Here is a 26,483-nt window from a genome sequence, read left to right on the forward strand (position 1 = left end):
TGAACCTTTTGTGATACCGAAGATCAGCTCAGATACTATAAGAAAAGGTTTTCTAAAAACCAAACAAAACCCCAATGACCTCCCATGTGAAGACATCTTCTTATTTAGCGATTAAAGGCACAAGAGTGAAACATTTTTTATGCTATATTCCATCGGTCCCTAACTGTGTGGGTTTTAATTTTCAGTATTACCTTGATTTCCCCAGATAGATGGAATAACATTACAGAACCCTATTAACTCAGAGCTGGATAAAGATTTAAGGAAAAAGATTTAAAGAAAAAAAAAAGCAGCAACTTCAACTCAAGTAATATTTTATACCTTAAAGTTAAATGTTTAGAGTATAATTAGTTTACCATAAAACTTGGTAAATGGGTTTAGTAAGGGAAGCAAGCAACATCTTCACTAAAGACTTCCCAAGAAACAAAACCCACATTTGCTGCGGTTCTTCCTTTCTAAAAGTGGATCCAACATCCCCAAAGGAATTTTGAGTCGTGGTGAACTTTTTAGTTGTGGTCTGCCAACTTGCCTTGCTCCCAGACTGGAATGCAGCCCTTTGTTTTGTCAGTGTACTTGATTACTGCTTTTTCCTTTTGACAAGTGCTTTCACATATTAAAGAAGCCATTGTTACTTTTTTTTCAGTGGTAATTGAGGAATATACTAATTTCACCCCTAGAAAACCTCATTAACCTTCACCCCCTGTATTCTTCCCTCCTTCCTGCTCTTCATGAGATTCTAATTTTTATTACCTATTATAACGGACAGATTATTAATTTACCATTGTGGGAATGGTTATTAGTGCCCCCAACTACCTTTTTAAAGCTTGAAATTATCCTACCCACCTTTTCCACCAATATAAATATTTAAGATCTGGGAGACGAAGCTCAGCTGTTTCTAGAAACAGAGCATCACATTCTGAATGTAATCATGTCTTAAATCCTCCCCCCCTAAAAAAAAAAAAAAAAAAAGAAAAAGGAAAAGCCTGTACAGAATTTCTAAAAAGTCAGACCTGTTACCTCGCTCAAGTCCAACCACACATGCAAAAGGATAAGGCAATGGAGATCACTTTCAGTGACTCGGTTTATCTTATTCTAGGTAAAAAGATTAAGCTGGCAACACTAAAATAACTTTCCACCCAAATAAAAGGTATCTAAAACTAGAAAATACTCATAACTGTGCTTACACATGCAGCTTGACCAAGAAAAAGACCACTCATGCTCCCTTTTATTAAATTTTTCTGTTGTAAAATATTTCTGCAATCAATATAAAGGTCAATTATTTTCCAATAATCTCAGCTCCTGGCAGAGATGTGACATGGCTTGAAAAGTAGTTTCTACTTCCCTGTTTTTTTTTTTTCCCCAGTTTCTAACTAAATATCCCCAAATGCCAGAGCTATTCTGTAAATACTGTCAGTTTAGACCTCAGCAGGAACAAAGAAAGGAAGAGTATCATTATTCCACAGAGTCTCTTTAAACTGAGTTTTAATATCTGAAACGCCTGAATCCTATGGAAGCTCCTGCTCTGCTCTCCTTTGAAGAGCTCAGAAAAGGAAGCTGTGGGCTTTCAGAGACTAGACTCGTTGCAGGGGTCGGCTCTTTAAGAGCTTCTTATGCATTTTGCCATAAATCTGGGGACCATATGTTTTATTAAAGCATCTCCAGAGTACCAGCAGAAGTCAGAAAGCTCTAGCCACCTAGAAGTTGTAAATTAATTAGTGCAATCTAAAAATCTGATATGAAGCACCCAATCTTGGCTTCCATGAAATTAGCTACATGCTTGAGTGTGTATTATTAAGACTCTCCTTAATAAAAAGGCTCCCAAATTGACTTCACGTCTAACACTGCTGTTATCCTAGGTGTGGAAAGAGATCACATGAAATCTACAAAGGTAGTTGAAAAGTCCATTCATAAAACTTTTATTCCACTTACATCAACTTAATACACATGTTCTGAACAGTTATGCTTGGATTGTTCATGAAAATTTCATAAGACATTAAACAAAGCTAGCCATCATCTCAAGTTATTTCCCTGTTAACTATTTTTACAGCACATGCATGTTAGGCAAGTATCAAAAAAAATCACAAAAGCAAAAAACCTAAAAAAGTTAAATACATGGGTTTTTGTTTTACTGCTGTGCTCGATATACAGTGTCATTATGGATATCAAGCAATTCATTTTTACTGCATCTTTACTTGTACATTTGTTCTTAGGTTGCTTAAACCATTTAAATACAAATAAAATGTGTAGCAAAAATAATGAAAGCAACAGCAGGTAACTTTACAAATAATGGAATGTGAACCGTTTCTCTGTCCTTCTCTAGAGAAAGCTGACTGGGTTTTCAAACTGCCTTAAGGAACACTTCAGCTGCAATCAGAGATGTACACTTGATTGGTATATTCCACAGGTTTCACATGTTTGCTTGACACGCAAGACCTGTGGGGCATCGCTTTGTTCACAGCCATGTGTGCTCCAGCTCGAGTACGCATGCTAACTACACCTGTGGCTGCAACCAATTATCCCTTTTTTCCACCGCAACAGACCAATATGCAAGCAGTCGTCTTTGCTTGACATAGAAAGCTGTTTTAACACTGGCCTTGTGGGAAGCCACAATGTACCAAAAGTACTATGCCAAACATGTAAAACTTGTATAAAAATTTCACAACCCTATATTGGCCACCTCAGATGAAAACAGATAAATTCCCCAAATGTTAACTGGCTCTATTCCCCTAATATTAAACAAAACCACATGGGAAATATAGAAATCCAAATAGAAGTAACATAAACCTGTCAAATCGTAAACAAAAACTATTCGTGGGACAGCATGGATGACAAATGGTCTACTGTGTAAATTTCAGAATGAGGCAGACGGAAGTTGGAAGGCTGGTTAATTCTCCCCTCCTTCTCCTGCTTCGGCTTCATCTCCTTGGGTATCCGATGTCCACAACTGGTTGGGGGAAAAATGGAGTAAAACAGGTAAGATAGTCGTATTTACAACCAACAATCGATGATTATTTGAGAAGCCCAGTTTCTAATAATATTGTGGGAGGCCATACTAAGCACCACAGGGGGATAAAAAGCACGTTTAATATATTTCTCTTTGCAGGAAAGCAGAAGTAAACGGCTATTGCTTCCACCCAAAACAAAATATAAAGCTAGTGCTAGGTGACCCAACCCTACGCTGCTTTTAATGAGGAAGTTCGTGAACAGTCAAAACCAAGACCTCGTATTCACAAGGCTCACCAGAACACGACTACAAGCAGGCCAGACTCACACCTACAGAACAGATGCTTGAGAACAAGGAACTAACAACACTTGGCTTCATGTGGATTGGTACTTTCTCCTCAAGCGAGCTTTATGCATCTTTCTGAAGGAAAAGCTTCAGTAAAGGTGTCTTTCCACAGCCAGTGGCAGAGCGAATGCTGCCTTTTCTTCAGAATAGGCATCTAAAGTTTTTTTTTAAACCAAGATATTTCATTAAAATTGTTATCCCTTGGCTCTATTCGGTTAATGGATCCAAAATTTGCTTAAGGGTAGGCACAGAGCTTCTAAACTTAGAGGGCAGTGGAAGGAGGGAAGAAAAGTCAGGCTAAGCGTGCTGTATGCACCAAATCCTATTTTCAGCTCCATAAAATCACATTAAGGAGCCATGTATCAAGATTAAGTACCACTAAAGCAACTAAGCACCAGTTCCAGGGCAACACCCAGGGCAAAGAAGTTATTTTGTGAACCCAGCCTTTCGCTACACTGACTGCTTCCAAACTACTCCCAGCCCAATATGATTTGTTATCTCTCACCATGGACTTAGAGCAGCCTTAACTGAATCCTTCATGCTCTATGGCATTAGGTGGTAAAACCTGAGAACAACTTAATTCTTTGTCCACCCACATTTTAGCATTGCTTTGGGATCTACCAATAATTGTAGGTCCTACAATAAATAAATAAATAAATAAATTCAACACCAGAACATTTCACCCTATCCAGAAATACAAAACAGGCTTCAACCATGTCCTTACTCTCAAGACACGTCTGCACTAAACATTCCTTGCTGAAGACATTAAGCAACAAGTTAATATACCGGAGACGACAACATACCAGTCTGTTTCCAGCCCCTGTACTACATTCAAATCCATTATTCTCAATTTCAGTGCTACTCCATGCATTTATAAGGAACAGTCAGTAAGAAGAGCTTTTAATCGGAACTTTATTGGGTGCTTCTACCCTAAATCCTCACCCCTAGAATATCTAGGGTAATGTACATACCTTTATTCACTCAATAAAAAAGAGCCTGGATGATATAAAAAGGATTACCAATTGAAAGCAGAGTTTAAATAATCTGTTGGGGGACCTTTACGGGAAAGGAAATGGGGAAAAATTCCACGCCCCCCACCTCCCAGCCCCGTAAAACAAGTTTTGACCTGCTATATTATATTAAACAGTCCTCTGAACACTTCTCTACCTTCAAATCCCCCCTGAGAATGAACACAGTCTCTTCTTCAGCCAGACGAGACAAAGAATCATCAGCTGAGGAAACTGCTACTGCATAAAATTGATCAGCATGCTGAATCCCTGTTAAACCTGTTAAAAGCCTACATCCAAAAGAGTGTGAGAGACTTGCATAACTAGCAGAACTTTTCACATTTATGATTTTAATTGCAGTCTTTATCAGTCACACATATATCAGAAGTTACTTCCCACCTCAAGAAGTTGTGGAAAAAACACAGAATCATTGTGAGAGCAATACTCACACGGGTCACACTAAATATTTAAGGCAAGACACATCCATCCATTCAGGGACATGGAGTCTTGCAGCTATCTACAATTTTCTCCCTTATAATGGAAACCTTACATCAACTATCAGGGCCCTTCTATCATAATAGAAGCAGCAGGGTATCTCAGTCCAACTTTTGCTCTTGCATGAAGCAAGCTGCTTTCCAACTGCTGTGACAAGCTTTACATTATTTTCACTGGAAAGCCAGCAATTAAAGTCAGCTTCTATTTTCTGTTTCGACAGATCTCTCATTCAGAGGACAGCTCTTGAGCAATCTCACCCAAGGGACAGCACGCGTGCACACGCACTGAAAGCGAGGCCAATCCTGTATCTGTCTCCGTTACACAAGTTGGGAAATCTCTGCCGTTTGTTTTGTAAGCAACAGCTGGAATCATCACATGTAATTTTCCAGTAGTATTAAATTGTTATTCTCATGGAAAAGGTCCCACGAAATAGGCAAATAACGTGTTAGAAACAGAAATAGAAGGTGTGGCAGCTCCAACTTTATGCAACTGTACGACTTTAGTTGTAGTTATGTTAAAAGAAGTCCAGCTATTTTGCTGTCTCCAATTCCAGATGAACATATGAACAAGGGGTTACGTCTGGCAACAAGAGAGGTGCTTCTTATTTTCCTGCTCTTGCTTCCAGTTCTCCCTTTCCCTCACAAGATGACCGTGAACTGTGTCATTAATTACAGTAATGCATGCTTGCTTACACTTACTATTTTTATCTTTGCCAGTTTTAAAGTTCAAAATAGGTTAAAAACCACACACACACGATGAAGATCATGATTACAGCAGAGTCCAAGTCAAAAGGAATTAATATGGCTGTTTTATGACTTCCCCAGAAATACCCTGGCTAGCACTGATTCCAATTTCAGCTTTACCAAAATTAAAACCAACGCCCTCCTCCCTCACCCCCCCCGCAGGTCCTTAAATGGATGTGCTGGCTTTGGGTTTGCATATAGGGTCTGCTCCTTCCACATGCAAATACACAGAGCAAGCTATGTGAGATTTGATGGAAGTTTTGAGGTGGCAAATGTGACTGTATTCTCTAAGGCTGTTACAATAAAAGAGAGCACCGTCAGTGGTCACAGTCCCCATACCACATCACTTAAACATGCTAAATTACTTGGATTAACAAAACAAAAACGTGGTCAATCTGTCTTTTGCTAGAAAAATGTGTTATGTTACTTCGCCTGGAGACACAAGAGATTAGGCAGGAGAAAAAGATGTAGCTCAGAAATATCACGTAAGCTTGCCTGTAAGTAAATAACAGCTAAGAATAACAATAAATAGAAGTTAAGAATGAAGAGGGCAACTCTAATTGTTGTAAAGACCAACCCCACTACCAATAAATACATAAGATTTAACGATACTCACTGTCAAGTTGTCTCTCAGTAACTGCATTATTAGTGTGCTGTCTTTGTATGACTCTTCACTTAATGTATCAAGTTCAGCAATTGCTTCATCAAAAGCCTACAGTTCAAAAACAAACTTCATTAGACACGTGACAAAAGGTTACATAAATAATAAAAGTGGGATTTTCCACCCCCACAGACCTACCGTTTTTGCAAGGGAACAGGCTTTCTCCGGGGAATTGAGAATCTCATAATAAAACACGGAGAAGTTTAGAGCCAGACCTAATCTGATGGGATGTGTTGGCTGCATCTCCTTTTTACTGATTTCAAAAGCCTCTTGATACGCCTGTTGTGATTGCTCCACTATCCCTTTAGGGAAAAAAACCACACACACAAAAACACAACAAGTAAATAATTCAAATAGCGTATTCAGAAATACAATGAGGACTGTGTTCATGGTTGCATCAACAAAGTATGTTAAGAGCCAACGCTCGTGAATAAGCACTTAAGTTGTTTTATAAAGATATTACTAAATCATATTTTTAAATGGGTAAAAAACCAGGAAGTTGCCACTAAATCATAGGTTAGAGCATCTCGCTGTCACATCGTGACTATCTGCAAATACAATCAAATGCTTACAGCACTTTTACAGTGCTTGATAAATATAAAACTCACTGCCTAAATGAAAAAGGTACAAAGTTGAAGGTTCAACTACACGCAGGTTTGATGTAATACCACAATTCCTGTAAGTACTGCAGAGATCCACATTTTAGTCCCAAAAAGCCCTGATTACCTTTGTCTATCTTGCTGGATCTTTTCTGTTACAGTCATCTGTGAATTCCCACTCAGTTACAGGAAAAAAGTAGGAAATAAATGGAACTCTACAGTGTTTACTAAGATGGAACCGTTCCAGACACCATTCTCACTGAGCACACTTGAGCTTATGAGCAGCCCGTGCCTGCACGAGTCAGAGGTCATGGTCCAACACCATTTACAAGCTGGACTATGCCCTTGATGACTGCAGGAGGTAAAGTGTAAGACACTGAGAACAAAGTCACCATTGTTACCCCCCACTCTCAAAGATGGTTAATAGCAGCTGAGAAAAAAGGTGTGCAGGAAGGAATTCAATTCAGATGCAAAAGGATTCACATCCTAACGTTTCTAGATCATGCCAGAAATGCATCCAGCGTGATCTCTGCAGGAGTGCCAGTCACATAGCCAAACAGGAAGAAAGCAATCTTAAGGTTAAGGACTCAAAAATATCAGTATTCATGTCAGAGCACTCAAAATCTGAGAATAATTGAACACCAATATCCAGGATGCCTATGTAATCTGAGTTGGTTCAGCTTTGAATGAATTCCCCCAAATTAAAGCATTATGTTGTCCTCTTCAGCGTGGAAGAGAAAGGACACTCACTGCACAATTATTCAGGGCTCTGTCCCCTCTTCACTTACTACCAATAATGGAGTGCTTCAGAAGTCAGACAACCACCACACCACCTTGAAAATCACCAGAAGTTAGCTCATTATGGTTGAGAAGAACTGGTTTTACAAGAAGTTAAATTTAGAAGTAGTGGGATGTGTTTTACTCCTTCCGTAATGGAAAAGAGCTAGAAAATGGTGCTGTTTATGAAAGCCAGAACAAGTACCTTGAAAAATAAACACCTTCTAGACATGAAGGTGCTTCATTTTAAACATTTTTTCTTTAAGATAAATAACTTCAAAAAAGTAATTTTTTTTCCTTATTTGACAAGAGTTATCTTTTGAGCATGGATTCATGGAACTGCAAGCAGAATTAGATATATATTCTATTTGTTTAAAAATCAGTCATCCAGCATAAAAAGGCTGCAAGATTTTCAGCCCTGTTCTGCTCAGACAGATAGTATTGCACAACCCCAAAGTTCAAGGCTAAAACAGCAGGGTAAGGTTACCTGCTTGACACTCCTGTCCACTGAACAGCTCAAAGAAACCCCTGTCAATACAATAACTTATGAAAACAGAAATCCAGTTTCTAGAATTGGGAGCTTTATCCTGATATTGTATTATTCTGCAAAAGGCTGAAAGAATCCTGTTCAGCTGAACAGCCATTATTTCCTAAAAACCACTTATCAGCTGCTCTTCTTCAATGTTACCCATCACAGCATGCAGGAAAAGCCTGCAAGATGAAACACCTACAAAAAAGATCTTCAGTTTAGGAGCCATAGCAACTAGAAGCCAGGGTGCTTTCAATTCGTTTTCTTTATTTGGTAAGTCAAAACCCACTAAAAACTGCTCAGGCAGGAGATCGGGTTGATTAAAAATGAACTTTAAAACCACATTAAGCAGAGATTTTAACAGTCTGATTTTATAGCCTGCAACTTAATCCTCACCATGAGCAGAACATCATACCTTCCAGGTCTGTAAATGAGAGATTACTAAATGGAACACGGTTCCTTCAGGGCTGTGACAGTACAGACCACTGGTTACAGTTCTGCAGTCACTAAGGATGGGTCAGTTTGCATGCGGTAAGCATCAGAAGTCAAATCAAGCCCTATTTAAGTTTCAGTAACTTTATTCAATTCCCCATTATCCAGCATACTGGGGAAACTGGGCTACCACAAGTAACGTGGATAAAACAGATACGCGGCAAAGCAACAGCAGTCCACGCATCTGGATTGTCCGCACGCTCCCAAATATCCCATACTTCCACAGACTGAGTAACAGATTAAACTGAGTCTGCAAGGAAACAGCTCAGGGCTGGCAGAACTTGTAGACTGGGCTCTGTTCTTCTGAGCACTGGTCGCAGCCCTAAACTGGCTCCAGGAAATGATTTAGGACTGCTCGCAAGCTCCACCTAACGTAACATATCCTCTTGAATTGAAGGTGGCTGCACAGAGTTAACTTGTTGTAATGCTACAATATATTAGGTGGCTTAACTGCTGTAGTTAAGTACCTTATTTTAACTTTACTAACCACACTTAGGTGAAGGCAACTTACCTGCAATTAGGACAAGCTGCTTAAGTGGAGATATAAGCAAGTTTAGGAAATTAAAAACCATTTGGAGATTAAACTATCATGGCTATCGAACAAGCTCACCTAACAGCACCATTTAGTTCATTAATCCCATTCTTCTCCAGGTGTACTGCAGTCTTTGATCACTGAACCTATGCAGATATGCTGTAAGAATGCAGAACTAGCATGAAAAGGACTTCAAAAAGCTAGATTGACTGACTCCCTGTGAAGATGCAAAAACAATACTCAGACAGCCAGGAAAGAGATGCACAAACTCATATTTCAGTGATAAGGTGCCCATGTACACAAAGTGGAGTTGATTTCCAGACTTAGTGACTGAACATCCATTCCCTGCCTCAAATTTTAATAACTCATTTGAAAGCCAGCGACCTATGACTTTTCTTTAGGAAACAGGAGGCTTATTACTAAAGAAATTTACAGCCCAAACAGAAGTATTCCACGACTACAGTGGTGTCAGTGTTCACCAAAAGCAACCCAACGTGACAACAGGCAGTGACAAGCTGCCATACAATACCTTTCTTGTCATCTCCAGCAGCAACCTCGGCCAAGTAACGGTAGTAGTCGCCTTTCATTTTCAAATAGAAAACTTTGCTTTCTGCTTGCGAAGCATTAGGGATCAAGAACTTTTCCAACAGAGACTGAAACAGAAACAAAGAACACAGTGTTGTGAACATGTGTGCTCATACAGCTTGTTGAAGCAACAGCTCAGTTACACCACCATCTATCTCACAGTCAAGAGAGTTTGATTTTTTTGCCTGTTTTCTTCACGTCTTACATAGCGTTGTCAGTTAAGGTGAACGTGTCCTGGATCACAATTCTAGGCACTAAAAAGGAATGCTCCATGGGGAGAACAGAAAAAGAGGCTGTGTTAGGTTCGCAGATGAATCTTTAAGAACCACAGGAAGGGTTTCTGTAGGCCTTGACAAAACTAAGGTAATCCAAAGAGTCTGGGCACAGCCACAGCATACACAATGGAAGAAAGTCTGGATCCACAGGTGATAAGTGATAAAAGGATTCAAAACATCAGCTGCCAAATCAGAGACCCAAATATCTTACATAAACGGGCACCAGGAACTAGGGCAGGCTAATGAGGCTTTTTTTAAGTTATGATTAACTAGAACTCAACACCGGAATCACCAAAAGAAACTGCAAGGTGAACCTGGATCCTTGAATTTCTCAACAGCTGAGCAGCACCGAGGAGGATCAGCTATTTGTGTGCTGCCCTAACAGGTCTTCCCATCCCTTCCCAAGCAAAGGGGAGCTCTCTGAAGTCACCCCACCAAATCCTCCCCGTAGGCTGCCAGTTAAGACCAGGTTTTTCTAGATTATTCTAGCTGCTTATTAAATTAACATAGCAAGTTCCCAGCTGAGGCAGTCATGTAATTTAGTAAGAATTCTATTATGATGAAAAGAAAGAAAAAAAGTCACTAGCTCCAACACATTTAGTCAAATTAAGGTACAAGCCTGTCAAACTTCTTGATAGTGAGTGCTCAAAGTCAGACTTTGAAAGAAAAGCCAGTTATTTAAAAGCCAGGAAAAAAAAAAAGTGCAGAAGTGCTCTTGAATACTGAAAATGCAATCAGAAGCTGTTACATAAACTTTGCTATGGCTACATAGCAAACAATTTTTTTTAAAAGAGGTCTCAGTATGAATTTTTGGGCGTCGCTTTTCACTTGAAATTAGAAGAATGACATTTCAGTTTTGCTTCACTGTTTTTAGCTCATCTTTCCAGAGCCACGGCTGCCTTACAGTGCTTTCCTCTAGACCTGCAGTTTTACTGAGTGTCTTACATGATGAGCTCTTGGGACAGGCTTAACTGGACTACAGTAAGCTGGGACCAGTGTGCTGCAACCCAACACAGGCACCTGTGGGCAGTAAACCAGTGGACAGAAGCAACAGAGAACTTTGTCATTGACAGAAAGAGCAGGAGAGAGCAAGACCATGCTGCCCCAGCACGGCTGGCACGAAGCAGAAGGCGGTCAGGTCTGTGGGCCACACACTTTGGCTCTGTCACTACTCATACATTCTGCTCTCAGCATCACACAGCTCCAGGATTCGCAGCTCTGGCGTTCTTCATCAGTGCCAAGCAGCTCTGACTCCAATGACAAGTGAAGGTTCCTCCTTGCTGCTGAGAAGGAGGCTCGTTAGGCTGTCTCTGCAGGGCTGCAATTAAGCCAGGCGTGTCAGTCTGCACCCACCCTCTGGCACCACGGGGAGCTGCCCTCCTTCTGTGCCCTCCATTAAGCGGCCAGACCAAAATATTTGCAGCAATTCCAGAACGAGAAGTTATTCGTCACCTCTATAGGAAGCTGACTGAGAAGTACAGCTCTGCTCACTCCCACAGCAGCAGCTGAACCCCCAGACCTGAACTTCACTTTGGTCCCAAAGGAGGTCAAGTTGTTGGCCAACATCTAACTGAAGGGGTCGATTGCACCAGCAGACACGGAGGAGGGAAGACTACCAATTAATGAAGTCTTCATAATTGGATAGAACCTAACAGGGCAACAGCAGCTTGGACAGTGGGTAAACAGTGAAATGAAAAGGGTTCTGAACCCAAGCTGACTTGGGAAGACAGAGGAACCAAGAAAATCCCACTGAATAGCTATTCCTACAGCATAACCTATACAACGAGTCTCCAACAACGTGGGTAGCTCGCTCCTGTTGGGGTGAAAGTCTTCTCTCCAACCACCACGCATCTCTGGGAGAATTTTATTTATGCTGAATACTTCATAAACGGTAACAGCAAGACCTGAGAGCCAGTCTGTAAGATTACTGAAAGGAGGAGCTCTCTCCCCTCTCCAGAAATCTATCAACAGTCCTACCGATGCTTCAACTGCTCTGTTCTAGTGTATCAACTGCTAAAGGAGAAAGAAGGTAGGTAGATGGCAGCGGGTGGTTATCAGCGTAGTGCTCATCACCACATGGGGCACTGAAGTGCTAGAAACTAGTCCAGGACAGGACCAACATGCTAACCCCTAATTAAGAAGTTCGTTAGGTAAGCCACAGCACTGCAATGCACGCAGTGTCCTGACAATGGAAGGATGTCCCATATAGCAATGTATTATACAGATGCTATGTACCCTTGCTAAGTTGTCCTGCTTATTCAAGATATCCTAGCTATCATGTAAATATCATGTAAAAATCTGCCTATTTTTGATTTTTTTTTTTTTTAATATATAAAAGTATTATATATAATATATATTGAAGTATGCACTAACTACACCTCCATGGGCAGTTAATTACAGTGCTGGAATGAGAATCCTGTAGAAACAACGTATCTCCCCAATCCACCCCTCTTCTACTCCCCCAGCTGTAATTGCCAGAGCTTTTAATTTGCCAGCAAGAGCCTTTAGCTGCTGTGAAACAAACCATGGCATTGTAGTCAAGCAGACAGGGATGCAGCAGCATCTCAGAGTGCTGTACAGCAGAAACCTGTAACAGCTTGTGCAAGTGCTTCAAATACTTCTCATAGCAGAGTCACAAGCAGCCTTTCCAAAGAGATTTTCAACTGAAACTCACTTTTTTGGGGTCCGTTTTTAAACATGCATGGATTAAGTTTGAATATCAGCTCTTACAAATACACTGGCAATGAAAAGCTCGGGCTCAACATGTCACAGCTGGCAGCAATCGCAGTCCAGACAACACGTCCGTCCTCTGGTCTGGTAGAGAAAGTGCATTCAGCCCCGAGAGATGCCAGCTATGCTGACGCATACCACAGATAAGCAATCTCACAAATTTGGTACATTCCCCCACCCCCAGCAAGTATGCCGCAGAGAAAGTCTTTGTCTCGAAGGATGTAACAGGCTGCATCAGCACAAATTTATTATTCGACCAGCGAGCTTTGGTTCTGGCTTGCATTAAAATAAAAACTAAATGAGAAAGATTTATTCTGTTCCTTTTTAATTATGTTCTTTAGCCAGAGCAGGACGCATTCAACAGATGGCAATGCTAACCACAGGCACAAGGCGTTTTGGATGAAAGGCCCCAAGGACACGTTCCTGTGGTTTTGCAAGATAGTCTTAAAGGTGAGCACTAGACTCAGGAGGAGCATGAAGGAAGCATCACAGCAGTAACTCAGTCAAAAAACCAACAAAAACAAATCCTCTACAAGAAGCCTGCCTTCTTCTACAAGCATACAGGCTTAAATTTGTCACGTTGTGGTGAGAACTTCAGTTGAAGACAGGAAGCCAACCCAAGACGACTTGAATAGCCTTTTCCTTTCACAAGAAGCCTCAAAATGCCTTTCTTTTGAAAGTACTTGCTTACATCTTTGGCAAATGACTTGTGCAGGCCAGAAGACCATTCCCAAATCCACCATAAGAGCGTTGAAATCCATGCCTCAGTTTTGCTCCATTGCTTGTAGCCCTGCATGCGTTTCCTTTTAATATGGGCTCAGTTTCAGTACGTGTGGTCTGGAATCTTTAGATAATTCCTAAAGCGCTTGAGGACTGCAGCAACAGCTCAGTTTTCTATTCAAGATATTCCTCTCCTGACAAACAGGTCATAAGAATAAAGTCACCTGATTCCACAGCAATATAATTGTAAATGAGCAGGTAATATATAAAAATGTTTAAATACCAGCAATTAGCTACTAGTAAGATAAATAGTTGAGTAAAAACCTTTTGAAATATCAAAGGGGGAGAAAAATCTCCTGCACAAAAGGACCGAGCTTAAGAGAGGCAAAACCTGAGAGGAACACGCTGAAAAATAGTAGCTAATTTAAACGCTATCAGTTCTGCTCAGAGCTAACGTGGCAGGCCTTTTGTTTTCAAGCAGTGTCGAAGCCATCTGACACAGCTGTGCCATTACTGCTGCTTTTGGGGAGAACTTACACAGGAGAATTTGCTGAATTTTAATACCACAAATTGATGATGAGTGAACATGGCATAGGGCTGAAGAACATATGGAAGGGCTTTCTCTTTTTATAAATCCGCCCAGAAGGCATGAAAGAAACAGCGTGTCTTCTTTAAGCTCAGCCTGAAAACCTATTTCTTTGCCATTTCTTATTAAGGGACAGTGGCCTAATTTCATGATGTAGGCAGCGTGCCATCACCTTTCTTCAGGAGCACAACACGAGCGCTGTGTTTTCTACGAGAACACAGGGGTGATTGCCCTGGAAGACAGGGCTGTTCTGTCCAACCCACCCACAACAATGCCCCAAAGAGGCTTCCGTTAGAAAAACATACAAAAAACCAAGAAAATACCATGCTTCCGTTGGCCTCCATCGATGCCTAGGGACTTCCTGAGCCAGATGTGGTTTCTAAGTGTGGTAACCTTCAGCAGGCTGCTTGGCCACGTTCTACACACTCGTCCAAGCTCCCTTTAAATCAACATTACCTTAAGAGCCACAGTGCTGTGTGTCAAGGAAGTTGCAGATATGTGACTACAAGGAATTGTTACTCTTGCCTTAAACTGCTTAAATTAAAAAAAAGCTTTTAAAAGCATCGGTGCTCAAGTCTGCCTTTCTTTCAGAAGGCCACCAGATAGCTTCAGATCATTTGAAGAGTTCACAGTTTCCAAATTAGAACCAAAAGCTCACGCTGCACTTTGACACCATCCAGGCAGCTCTTTATTTGTGGTCTATGAAGGAAGGTGAGGAGTGGAAGAGGGAGAGATGTGGAGGATGTTAGGAAGGCAGCATCGAGCTGAAGCCCTGTGGTTGAACAAGCATGAAATTGCAGTCAACTGAAGACCCCTGAATCTCCTGAATTAGCTTTTGGGGTGTATTTGGGATGTACTAATACAATTACCAAGTGCAAACCAGAGAGTACCCAGCTCCTCTCGTGTTCCAGAGCTCCCAGGGTAACAACCTCATTTCTACAGGTGTGGAAATACTTTACAGATGTAAAGCATCAGGTGCAGCCAGGCGAACATTTATCACATCGATTCTGATCAGGTACACACATGGCAGGAAGAACTACACACACTTAGTCCCACGCAGAGCCAACTAACCGGAGTAGTAACTGCAGAACATCCTGGTTGAACTACTCCCTACCTCTATTTTGATGCCAAAATTAAAGTCAGTCACATGTGTTGGGTAAGTTCACTAATTTTTTGTAGGACCAGTAGGTATCATGTTTGGTTTTCTGTGCGTGTGTGTTCTGTGTCAGCACCCAAGCCAGGCAAGTCACACAGGCTACGAAATGCTACCTACAAGCAGCCACCCCGCACAGATCTGTGTGCCCACTACAAAGGGTTCAACCGAGCCATCTGTGGCCAGCACAAGTTTTATTTCCAGACATCTATCTGAATTGCTGGAGGAAAATGGCAAATTTTGATTTTTAAGGGGATTTACAACTGCTGCCTCGTTGGTGACCTCCTGCTCTCTTGGGAAACAGAAAACCAACATGAAGGACGGTTCTGCTGCCAGCCTTCTCTGGCCAACAGCAAAGTCTCTTGTTTAAACTCAGCTTGAGATTTCTACCTACTCATTTCCCCAGCAGAACAGGCATACAAGAAGATCTGTCAAATACCACTGGCTGGTAAAACAGCTGCCGAAGAAGGAGAGAAGCCTGCTGCCTGCCCTCAGTACCAGTTATCCCCTCCTCCCATCAAAGTGGCTGCCCACACAGGCAGCAGCAGGTTGAAAAACGCGAGGCGAGGGAAGACAAGGTGAGAATAATGAACCTGAGCAGGGGAGGAATGCAGGATTTGGGACACGGGGAAGAGCAGGACTCCTGGAGCTTACCTAGGACTGGTAAGGACAGGAAAAATGTACATGGTTACAGCAAAGCAGCTGCTAATCTGGTGAAGATCTGGAAGGGGGAAAATGAAGGAGACAGTCCTGAGTAATAAGAGGGTAACTGACAGGGCTAGAAGACTGCTGGAGAAAAGGGAATCCTGTAGAGCAGGCGAGGAATGGCAAGAACTTTTAGCTTATGCAAAAGATGCTGTTAAAGATGGTCTAAATATATTTCTGTAGGAAAGAGAACAAAAGCAGTGTCACATGTGGGCAATCAGAGGAAGACACGAGAGAACTAAGTAGGACACCCAGAAAAAAATCACCCTCGTGCTCACACATATGCTGGGACGTGGCACTTCAGAGGGTGTTCAGAGGGAAGATCTGGCTCTTACAGCCACACAACCCCCAGTATGAGAAGAAAAGCAGGGGGACAAGGCAGTGGGGAGCGAGATCTTCCATACCACGCTTCCACAGGTGGATCCGTAGCTCTCCTTGCAGACCTGTTCCTTCCACCTCTCTGCTCTCCAGCGAGTGTTGGTGGCACAGGGAACAGGTACACTAAATATCAGGATATATTCTTGGAGAAAATTCACACAAAAGGCAGCAGCTAATAAGCCACTTTAATCCTAATTATTTTTCTCATTTTTCTTTTGTTGAGGCATTGCTATAGGCATTAATACACAAAAACAGCCTTTGCTGGGAACCAAGGCCAATATGCAACATTTCCCTGCTTTTTGGCATCACCTCAAGTTTATTTCTGGACTGTTGTGGACTCGCAACAAAATAGCACGGTGCCAAGAGATCATTATTCCCTAAAACAAACAAACAAAGAAAAAAAAAACAGAATACCTTCTGAGAAGCTTGTAATAATACAAAATTGAAACCAATTGGGTTGGATGAGAATTTCTGCTGGACAGGTAGGGCTACATGACAAGCTGTCCTGGCTGCACTCCAAACCAGAGCAGTTCTAGCCCTCTTGAGCTTTTCCAGTTTTCCTTTCTGAAGAGATACTATTAAGCCCCCCAGAAACATGATGTAACACTTCTTATCCTTGAGAAGAAACAAAAGACCAAGTTATCCCTAGCAATTTAGCAATCTCTGAGCAGATCTGCAATGTGAAGCGCACCACGTTACACAACGTGTCTATTAGCAGTTCATTACAGCACGGGATGCTAATATTAGCAAAAATGGCATTTTAGAGATGTAAACCCACTCTGCACTAGGAGGAGCTGATTGATTACAGCCTGAGTAGCTTAGATTCCTGTTGTTAAATATTTTGTTACCTGTATAACCACAAAGGGTACTAACAACCAGGAAAAAAAAACCTGCTCAATTATTTGATTTGGATTAAATCTCATCAAAAAATAATTTACTTTTTATCTTTGTCTCAACAGCAGCATGACTTATTATTACTCTTCATTAGATGGGGCCCAGCCACTCTTCTGTCCGATTTCAAGAAAAAATAAGCAGCTATGCAAGAGCTGGCATTCAGTAAAAAACAAGTTCAATAGGTAATCGTCTTAACGTTTTTCTATCATATTTAACAGCACAAAGCTTTCTCCCAAACTATTTCAAAATGGTAGCCAGCTACTGCCTGACGAGATGATCACATTCAGGTTAACAGCCAGGAGCTGCTTTGTCTACCTACAGGAAAAAAAAAAAAAAAAAAAAAACTAAAAAAAGACAAGAGTTTGAGAACTGGTTTCAAAAAAGTATTTCTGTCAGACGCATGGTAACAAGACAGAAGTTTCCAGATAAAACCAGAGATAGCTTGGCATCTGCTTATTACAGATGAGCAGAGATAATGCACCAACTCTGTGCATGTTTTAGATGTTGTATTTCTGCCACTCACATCTTCCTCAGGCCCAGCAGCAGCAGGCAGCTTCCCATAGCAGTGTTTCTGCTGGCAGCCTCCTGAGTATCAGTGAAATGAGCACACCTAGCAGCTAAAGAGTTCCAAGTGCTTGCGTCAAGTTCTTGCTTCTTCAACAGCAAGGAATAAGGGGGAGAACATTTGTTATAAGTGCCTAAAATTGAACAACTTGTTTTTATTTTGCTGCTTGAAACTGTGTATCACTTCCAAGGACATAAGGCAGGCAAACACTCAAGGTTGCTCTCAAATAAGAAAGTTACCTGGATGCTCCTGAGCAGCACAAATTCTATGTACAGTTCTTAATTCATTTTTTAATCGAAGTCAATTATTAAGCATTAATGTGACCTTAAATTAGTACAGCAGACCACTGCTTATAGTAAAGATCTGCTGTACAAATTCGAGAAGGCACAGATACCTGCATATATATACATGAAGCCGTGTGTGTAGAACGGGTAACTGCATATTTAAACACTTGTTTGCATTTGTGCAGAACACCACGACCAACTTTGTGATAAATGGGTGCTCCGAAAACATCAACATTGTTAATATTAGCAAGAATTCCATCTGTAAGTGCTGTCTCACCTTTACTCTTGCAGCCCAACCATCAGTAAATTACTTACAGATGCTGGAATCAGAAAAGTCCTCTCAAAAATGATCTGAAATTTCATGCATTTGCAAAGAATTACATGAACAATGTAGAAAAAAGGATTAATTTTGCACACCTGATAACTAATAATTGAAATTATCAAAGTAATAATATTTGAACTTGTCCATGTTTTAATTCTGTGATTCAAAAGCTTTTCACCACATTATTATTATTATTATTTTTTTTAAAAAAAGGAAATTGCTCAAGTTTAGGCAGTGCTTTCGCCACTGCAGGAAAACAAGGACAAAAACAAACACCTGAAGGGGCGTAGCTACAACTAGGGAAGTGATTAAAGGATTAGCAAAGTGAAATCACAAGGTTGATACAAGTAGTCTCAGCCTCCTCCCTTAAAGGTATTTGAACAACTATCCCAGCTGAAACTTCACTGAAAAAGCTAGACTTGGAGAGTAATTAAAAGGTTTAATTATAACCATCCTGGGAAGGCATAAACCCTGGCTGTTTTCTCCTCTGCAATAAACAAAAATTTATTCAAATGAATGATTTTTGAACTGACATATTTCATACACATCCACTAGCATGTTACCTGTTACCATCTTTCAGCACACAGGAGATGATAACCAGAGTTTTTTTGTCCAGGTTTGGGCTCCACAGCCCAACATATGGACATCCTAAAACGAGCCTGGGGAGGCCACCAGCATAATTATGGGGCAGGAGCACATGAAATGTGAGGCAAGGCTGAGAGCTGGGCTTGCTCAGCCTGGAGATAAGGGATCTTACTGCTTGTTACAGCTGACTAGAGAAGATGGAGCCAGACTATTCCAGAAGGACTACAGGGAAAGAAAGAGACACAGCAAAAGAGCTGGAGCATAAGTAGTTCTAACTGCATAGAAAGAGAAAAAAAATATATATATTTTATGGTTACACTTTCAGTGTAACAAGTATTACAAGAGGCTGTCCAGAGAGGCTGCACAATCTCCATCCTTGGAGATGTTCTAAATTTGACTGGACAAGACCCTGACTGATGTGATCAAGCAGCACCTGTTTTTGAGTGAAGTTGAACTAAAAGGCCTGCCTTCAAACCTCAATAATTACTCAACCAAAGCAGCTTAAAATGACACGGAACAAGTTTTTCAAGACAAAGACTTGGTGCACGCAACTCCTAGATTTCAAAGTTAACCATCCTCCTTCAAAGAGCTGCTTTCTGCAGACAGAAGTTTCTACCACCTCTTCCTTTTTTTTTTTTTCCTTCCTAAAAACATCTGATAAAGGGCACAGGTCTTAAAGGCAGAAAAAAGCGGAGTCAGAAATAAAAGATGAAGTCTGAAGGAATCAGAAAACTAAACATGGAAATGTTCAGCCAGAATATGTTTTTTTTTTTTTTTTTTTTTTGTTAGCATCTATACTATGAAAATATCTGAAGGCTGTACAGGATGATCAGCCACTGTGGCTCAAACAATCCACTTGTCTGCTCAATTATACCACTCTATAGGTCAGCTGTGTCCTGACACACTGAGCTTTACAAACACCCCACATGTACACACAGCTTCTTACGGGGGGCAGGTTAAGTTTCCTGATCCTATCGCTTAGGAGCTAGCGCACAAACAGGTTTTATAGATGTTGAAATAGTAACCTATTAGGTGTTTGCAGGCATCCAGAAAACAGTCGCAGAGGAATTTGTGAGTAGGACAGCAAGAGGCATTAATTCTGTGCTATGTTCTCTAAGAAGCCATTTAGATGCATTCTGAAGGGAATTACACTCAGCCCCCAGTGAACTGCAGCCCCACAACAGGTTACTAAACCTTTCAAACCTTCCCTGTTCACAATAGCCACTGTTATGGATGTTTTACTTTTTATAGAATGCAAAGAAATCCAGCTAGGTACACAAAGAGCACCATTTTATGCTTTTGAGCATCAAGTCAGGAAGAAATAAAACCTGGAAAAGCCAGCAAGCAATTCATCTTGTTCTTGAACAGCACCTTTATCCTTAACCTTTTCTGGCAGGGAGGGGAACGCGGCGCAGCACCTCTGTGCAACAGCAGCTCTCGAGGGCTGAATGGGAGCCAGGGCTTCAGGAAGCACTCTACACCTCAAGAGGAACAACCCAAAGGGAACAGAAGGAGGGAAGCAGAGCGCTTGTGCACTGCAGGGGAAGATTCTTTTAAGGTATAGCTGTGGGAGAATCTGGGGGAGAGAGGGCAGGTCACCCAGAAGACTGGGCATGGGGCAAATATAAGAAAATCACAAGGTGTTTTAGAAAAAATGCAAGGGACCGTGCTTCCATATGTGCCAGCATAGAGAGCAGACAGTAACTCTGCCTAGTAAGCTGCAGAAAGCTTGTCATGCTTCCAATTATTAGTCAAATTATTAAATTATCAGACTGCCTGAAAGCTAGCAGTAGTTTAGAGCTCCAGAGAACACATGAGCAGTAAGAAATATCAGATGCTAGCTGTGCAAAGACCTCTCCACATGTTCTTCTCTGTATTTCAGAATCCGTATTAGCTGGAAAATTCATCTTACTACATGTTTAATGGGACCTACTTCAGCTACAGTTCTGTTTCCCTTTAACTGAAAAAGGTTTTCTGAAGAAAATCCACACCTGTTCAAGTAACATCCATTTTTATTATGGAAACGACAAATAAAAGGTTATTATACTGCTATTTCAGACAGACCCTCCTTCTGCCCCAGAAAGTGAAACGGGATGTGAAGCACACACTTAGCTAACATGAGGAAAAGTACTTAAAAGCTTAATTTCCTGTATCAATATGAAATTTCTGAGGCTGGAAATTTTCTATAATACGTACATTTAGGATGCTTGAATATGGCAACACACTATCCATCCACGTCTTCCCCCCAAATTATATTATTCTTAAAGGGTTTGGAAAATCAGTCTTCACTGTTACAGTGCACATAGCTTGTAGTATGCATCACGTGTCACAATTACTTGCAGTTTACTGGTAGCTACCAAAGGAACCAAAAATCAGGGTTGATTATAATATGCCTGAATGTATCCGGACATATCTGAGAGAATTGGTGCTGGAACAAGAGATTTTGGGTCTCTCTCCACGCAGCAGCACGCCGAGGCTGCAGCAAGCAAAAGGATGAGTTCACCTGCTTAGAGCTGTACGAGTACTCGGTGGAAAGGTGAAGGAAGGGAAGATAAAGAGATGGGGAGGATGTAGATGCTGGCTTCTCTCTAGCGAGGTCAGTGCAAAGAAGAAAAACATCTGGATCTGCCCCACGTCACTGCTCATGTTGTTATCTCTCGATCACCAGCAGTTAGGAAGCAAGCAAAGCCCAGCATTGCTCTTATTCAGCCTGTAAATTAGCAGGGGAGCTGAGAACAGACCCCACTCGCAGTTTGGCACACTCCACACCTACTGGCTGTTCCTTCCAGCCGCTACTAATTTGATTCCAACAAGTGAGGGAAGAGAGCGAGAAGCTTCAGAGGAGCCGGCTTTGGCTACATTTCGCTTCAACACTCCCTTAATTTCCTCCCTTCAACACAGAAGTTAAGACTCCGGTCACAGCTGAGCGTGGAAGTGACGTAACACTCTGGGGCATTAAATGTTACTTAAGAGCCCAGTAGGCAACTGAAGACAACAGCTCAAATGGATTCACAGTCTTGATAAAAGATACAAACAAGTTGCCTTTTTTGTTTTTTAAGCCAAAATGGATAAGCTTCATGCCTGAGAACTCTGAAAATTTAACACTTTGGGCCCTGTTAAAGGCATTTTTCATACCAATCAAGGTTTGGTAAGCATTATTTTTCATTTCTGTGAGCAGTTCCAGGCTGTGCAAAAATTACAGAGGATCTAAGAAAAAAATCCTAGTTCTACCTTTGCACGTGGCATTGTGCAGACTCCTGTTCATAAAAAAAGAAAATTATGTTATTAGACCTTTTTCCTCTGGTAAAGCAAAGTGGATTTCAAGTAAAGCAATGGAATCAGTCATGTCACTAGGTGAGGAAGAATGTATGTGAACAAAGAATCAAAAATACATTTTAAGACACAAATCTAATCCTTCACTGTAATTATCAATGTCAAATTCGGTGTGTGCCACTTGAAAGCATTTTTAAATCTCGTCTCTTCAATACAAGAAGATTTTATTTTCCTTTTTAATCCCAAATCTCAAAAGTAGTTTTATTGCTGTTAATCACTGTCTAAGGCATTGTTCCATCTGGACAATACTTTTTCCTCAATCTATTAACAAAAACCAGACTGGCAACACTGAAAACGAGCGAGACATTAGCTGCCTAGAAGTAGTAACATGTCAGAGGATAATAATTTTTTGAATAATTTACGTATCTCTCATTAAGCACAGCAAAGAGAAGTTCAAGCCTATTTTGAGAATCAAAAGATTTAACAAGATTCCCCACCCATGTTTCCCCCTCCCTGATTCATTAGTTGCTGCAGCAGCCTCAAAAACTTTTTTTTTTGTTTTAGTTCTTGTATTTAGCATGCACAATAAAAGCAGGCTAGTTTTGCCTCAATCTGGTTTCCATTATCAGAATGAAACTTAATTGCAAACACTTTGTTAACTTCTACTAAAAAGGGGTTTCTAAGCCCAACGGCTTAATTAAAATTAATCCTTAAACCCACATGCAGTTTACAAAAAAGAACTTCAGATCGCTCTGAACTGAAAGCATCCACCCCCGAGGACTTTCCCCGTTAATAAAATCAGTTAATAATAATAATAAAAAAGAAATCACAAAATTAGAACGTCAGATTCGGATCCTTATTTTCCTGGCTTAAACTGATGAGCTGCCACTTAACGCACGGAACAGCAAGGCAGCTTTTTCCGATCACAACCTTGGCTTTTCCATTTTCACAGTGGAAGCTGAAGAGCCATCCCCGCACAGAGCAACAAAGCGCATGAAACTGGGTGTGTTACAATAACCGTGGAAGCCAGCCTGAGCTGGGAGCCAAGGCTCCGAGCTCTCCATGCCGACTTTTACACACCCTTGGAGAACCAGTCTGCTAGCAGCCATCACCGCCCATGCCGTTTCGCTCTCCGACACGGCGAGCCAGGTTTGTGCGACCCGGTGGCATTAATTTTAGTTTGGCAGCAGGTCTGGGAGCACACGCTTCGCTACAGACCGCTCGTGTGGCATGCTGTCACCGCCACGGATGTGATCCCCTGTCACACACAGGGTGACACACCAGCAGGGCCCACGGTCCAGGGTGAAATTCTTCAGCTGACAGCAACATCTGCCCTGGGTGGAGGCACGACAGGACGGCCACTGCTCGTGTGCTCGCTGAAGCATTACCAGCATATGCAGTTAAAAAAAAAAACGAGACAACGTGGAATAAGCATTTGGAGGAGGTTCAGGTTTTCCAAACCAGCCTCCTAATGGCAAATACAACGTTCCCTGGTAGGTACGTGCCCACTGTGACACAACTGCGAGTCCCAGAAAATGCCGAACTTGAACCCCTTTGCAGTTTGCTTCTAAAAATCTGAAGTTTGAGGAGGTATCACAGCGTCCCCACTGCCTCTTCCTGCAGTGAGTTTTCTGCATGGCTGAGTCATAACTAACATTACATCATCTTACCCAGGGAGGGGCACAATTTCCGTCGAGTAAGAACTACCTCTTACAACTAGTGCAGCGCCTTAAAGTTACAGGAATCAAAGCCATCCAGGACATGAGTACTGCAGGGGGGCGGGCTGGAGGAGAGGGCTCCAAACCAAGCCTGTATCTACTTCAGCCTCAGAGAAATATTAGATATAAAGTAACAGGTATGAAAAGCTACCGTAAGGTTTCAACACGTCTCCAAACACATTAGCATTGATAACTATGTTAATTTGTACATAAATAATCAATATATTAGAGGGAAAGAAGAGCAAGACAAATATTAAATCCCATCCTTCAGAAATGCCACAGCTTTAATGAAAGAACAGATAGAAGCAGCCTTACAAGACCCAGCACCATTTACCCTGCAAACGGTAAGTAAAAATGGATCAACAGTTTCATTATTTCTCACCAGCACATCATTGCAGATGTCTCTTAGCTCAGTCTCAATTTTCTCTCTGTATTCTCGAGCCATCTGCTGTTTTTTCTCAGCGCCTTCCGTCTTTTGTTCAATACTTGAGACGACTCTCCAAGATGACCTACGGGCTCCTACAACATTTTTATAGGCAACGGAGAGAAGGTTCCTCTCTTCGTTGGACAACTCAGCTCCTTGCTCAGTCACAGACTTCATGCAACTTGCCATGTCATCATATCTTTCAGCCTGCTCAGCCAGTTTGGCCTTCTGCACCAGCTCATTTTTATCCATGCTGATATGTTTCTAAAGAGGAAAAATAGTGAGGCATTATTCAGACACCGATTTCATGAAAAGAGATGTTTTAGCTTCACATGCAGAGCCGCCATCCTCTAATTAGCCTGGAATTGTGCAAGGTATAGCTGAAATCTAGACTGCGAGGCGTGCAAGTGCTCAGACACAGGGATTGAAAACTCACAGTCATTGATTCCTCCTAAAAAGCTGTTAACTTGGAGAAGTGATTACTCCAAAAAATGCAAACAAAAGCATCCAAAGGTGAACTGGAAGCAAATCCTTCCTATCTTATGCAAATACACGATCCCAGTTCTTTGCCACTCTCTCATAAGAGCGCATCCAACCTGCAGCATCAACTGCATCTAATCGTGAATACAACAGAACTGACAAAGGAAGCAGCCAGCAGTGCTTTTTTCCCCCACAAAAAAACAGACAAAATAAAGGTTAAGATGAACAGCACCACACAACGCTGTGCCTTAACAAAAATCTTATGGTTATGTGCAGAGAGAACTGGCAGATGGATCTGCAAATCCGATCCCACGTTGGATGCTGCAAAGTCAGAACCTAAAGCACCTAGATATTGAGCAGCCACGCTAATTTCAGCCATGCTAACCTCCTCTCCTGAAAGGCGGGATGCTAGACCTTCTGACCCCTCAGCCTGAGAGGTTTTTTGGAGACAAAAGGAAATTTTAGGGTTTAGTAAGGTATCGCTTCAGCATCTGTATTTCAGATGGCAGGAGGTGGTGGCGATGCTTCACGACCTGCACCCCGGGAGGGCTCCTCCAACCCAGCTCTGCTGCACGGGGATAACCACTACCTTTATTTTTTTTTGCTCCACAGTTCAGAACCATCCTTCCTCACCGCCAACCTTTCACACACCTCGGCTGGCTCCTTCCCGAAGCCCTGGTGGCCCGCTGGGCTCTACAAAACCCCTTTATCCACCCTGCTGCGGCGCACACCCCGCTCAAAGCCGGCTCCATCCGACCCATTTCGCTTCCCCAGGGTGCCAACAACAAAAATAAAAAACCCTGCGGGGCTCAGCCCAGGCAATAGAGGGCTGGGGGGGGGCACAACCCCTAGCGGGGAGCCCGGCGGCGGCTGCGGGAGCCATTTTACAGGCGGCTCCGGCCTGGGGGGGGGGTGTGGGGGGAGGCGGTGCCGCCCTCCTCAGGCTGTTATATGGGGGGGGGGGGCACAAGGAGGAGAAGGGGAGGAGGAGGAGGATGGGGGGGGGGGGGGCTCCGCGAGATGGCGGCCGGGGGCGGCCCCTCAGGATGGCCGCGGGGGCACCGAGCGCCTCGCCTCGCCTCGCCTTTGTCATGGCGGCTCGGCGCCGCAGCCCTGCCCACTGCGGGGCGCCTCCAGCCCCGAGGAGAAGAAGGAGGAGGAGGAGGAGGAGGAAGAAGCAGAGGGGGCGCCCCCCCCCTCACACACAACCCCCCCCCCCCCCCCCCCGCCTCAGCGTGAGGCGGGGAGCGGCCGTTAACGGATGCGGAGGGGGGGGGGGGACCCCCGTGGCCGGCCCCACCCGCCCCCTAAGGGCCCGCCGGGCTCCCCCCCACCCCGCTCAGCCCCGGAGGGGGCTCGGCAGGCTGCGAGGAGGGCGGTGGGCGCCGGGCCGGGCGCGGCGGGGCCCCGTTACCTGCGGGAGGCGGCGGCGGTGTGTCGGGGCGGGCGGCCGGCGCGGACTGTGCGGGGCTCGCGGCGCTGCAGCCTCTCCTCCCCTCCCCTCCCCAAGCTCGGCAGCCGCGCACGGGCGGCTCGGCCAATCAGCGCGCCGCCCCGCCGCCCGGCCCGTGACGTCAAGCGTCGCCATGGCAACGGGCAAGGCGCGGGCACGAGCCCCGCGCCCTTCCCAGGGCGGAGGCCCCGGCGGCGGGGGCGCGCGGCCGTTCCCCCCCCCCCCCTCCGCC

At 42.9% G+C, this 26,483-nt stretch overlaps 1 protein-coding gene across 1 annotated transcript; it reads right to left on the bottom strand.

The window, feature by feature from the left end:
- Positions 1-1,897: 1,897 nt before the first annotated feature.
- Positions 1,898-26,316, bottom strand: YWHAZ (tyrosine 3-monooxygenase/tryptophan 5-monooxygenase activation protein zeta). The gene is made up of 6 exons (XM_084510574.1): positions 26,213-26,316; positions 24,277-24,582; positions 9,651-9,774; positions 6,331-6,494; positions 6,148-6,243; positions 1,898-2,941 (listed from the first exon to the last, which is right to left on the bottom strand). The coding sequence occupies exons 2-6, from the start codon at positions 24,568-24,570 to the stop codon at positions 2,882-2,884; spliced, it is 738 nt and encodes a 245-aa protein (XP_084366700.1). The 5' UTR covers positions 24,571-24,582; positions 26,213-26,316; the 3' UTR covers positions 1,898-2,881.
- Positions 26,317-26,483: the final 167 nt, after the last annotated feature.

Source organism: Aythya ferina (assembly GCF_964211825.1).
Source record: "Aythya ferina genome assembly, chromosome: 2".
NCBI classification, from domain to species: Eukaryota; Metazoa; Chordata; class Aves; order Anseriformes; family Anatidae; genus Aythya; species Aythya ferina.

Coding starts and splice junctions, on each gene's coding strand:
- YWHAZ (XM_084510574.1), bottom strand. CDS start 24,570: ATGGATAAAAATGAGCTGGTGCAGAAGGCCAAACTGGCTGAGCAGGCT. Junction 6,495..9,650: donor TGCTGGAGATGACAAGAAAG/GTATTGTATGGC, acceptor TTTTCCCTAAAG/GGATAGTGGAGCAATCACAA. Junction 6,244..6,330: donor CCTGTTCCCTTGCAAAAACG/GTAGGTCTGTGG, acceptor TTTGAACTGTAG/GCTTTTGATGAAGCAATTGC.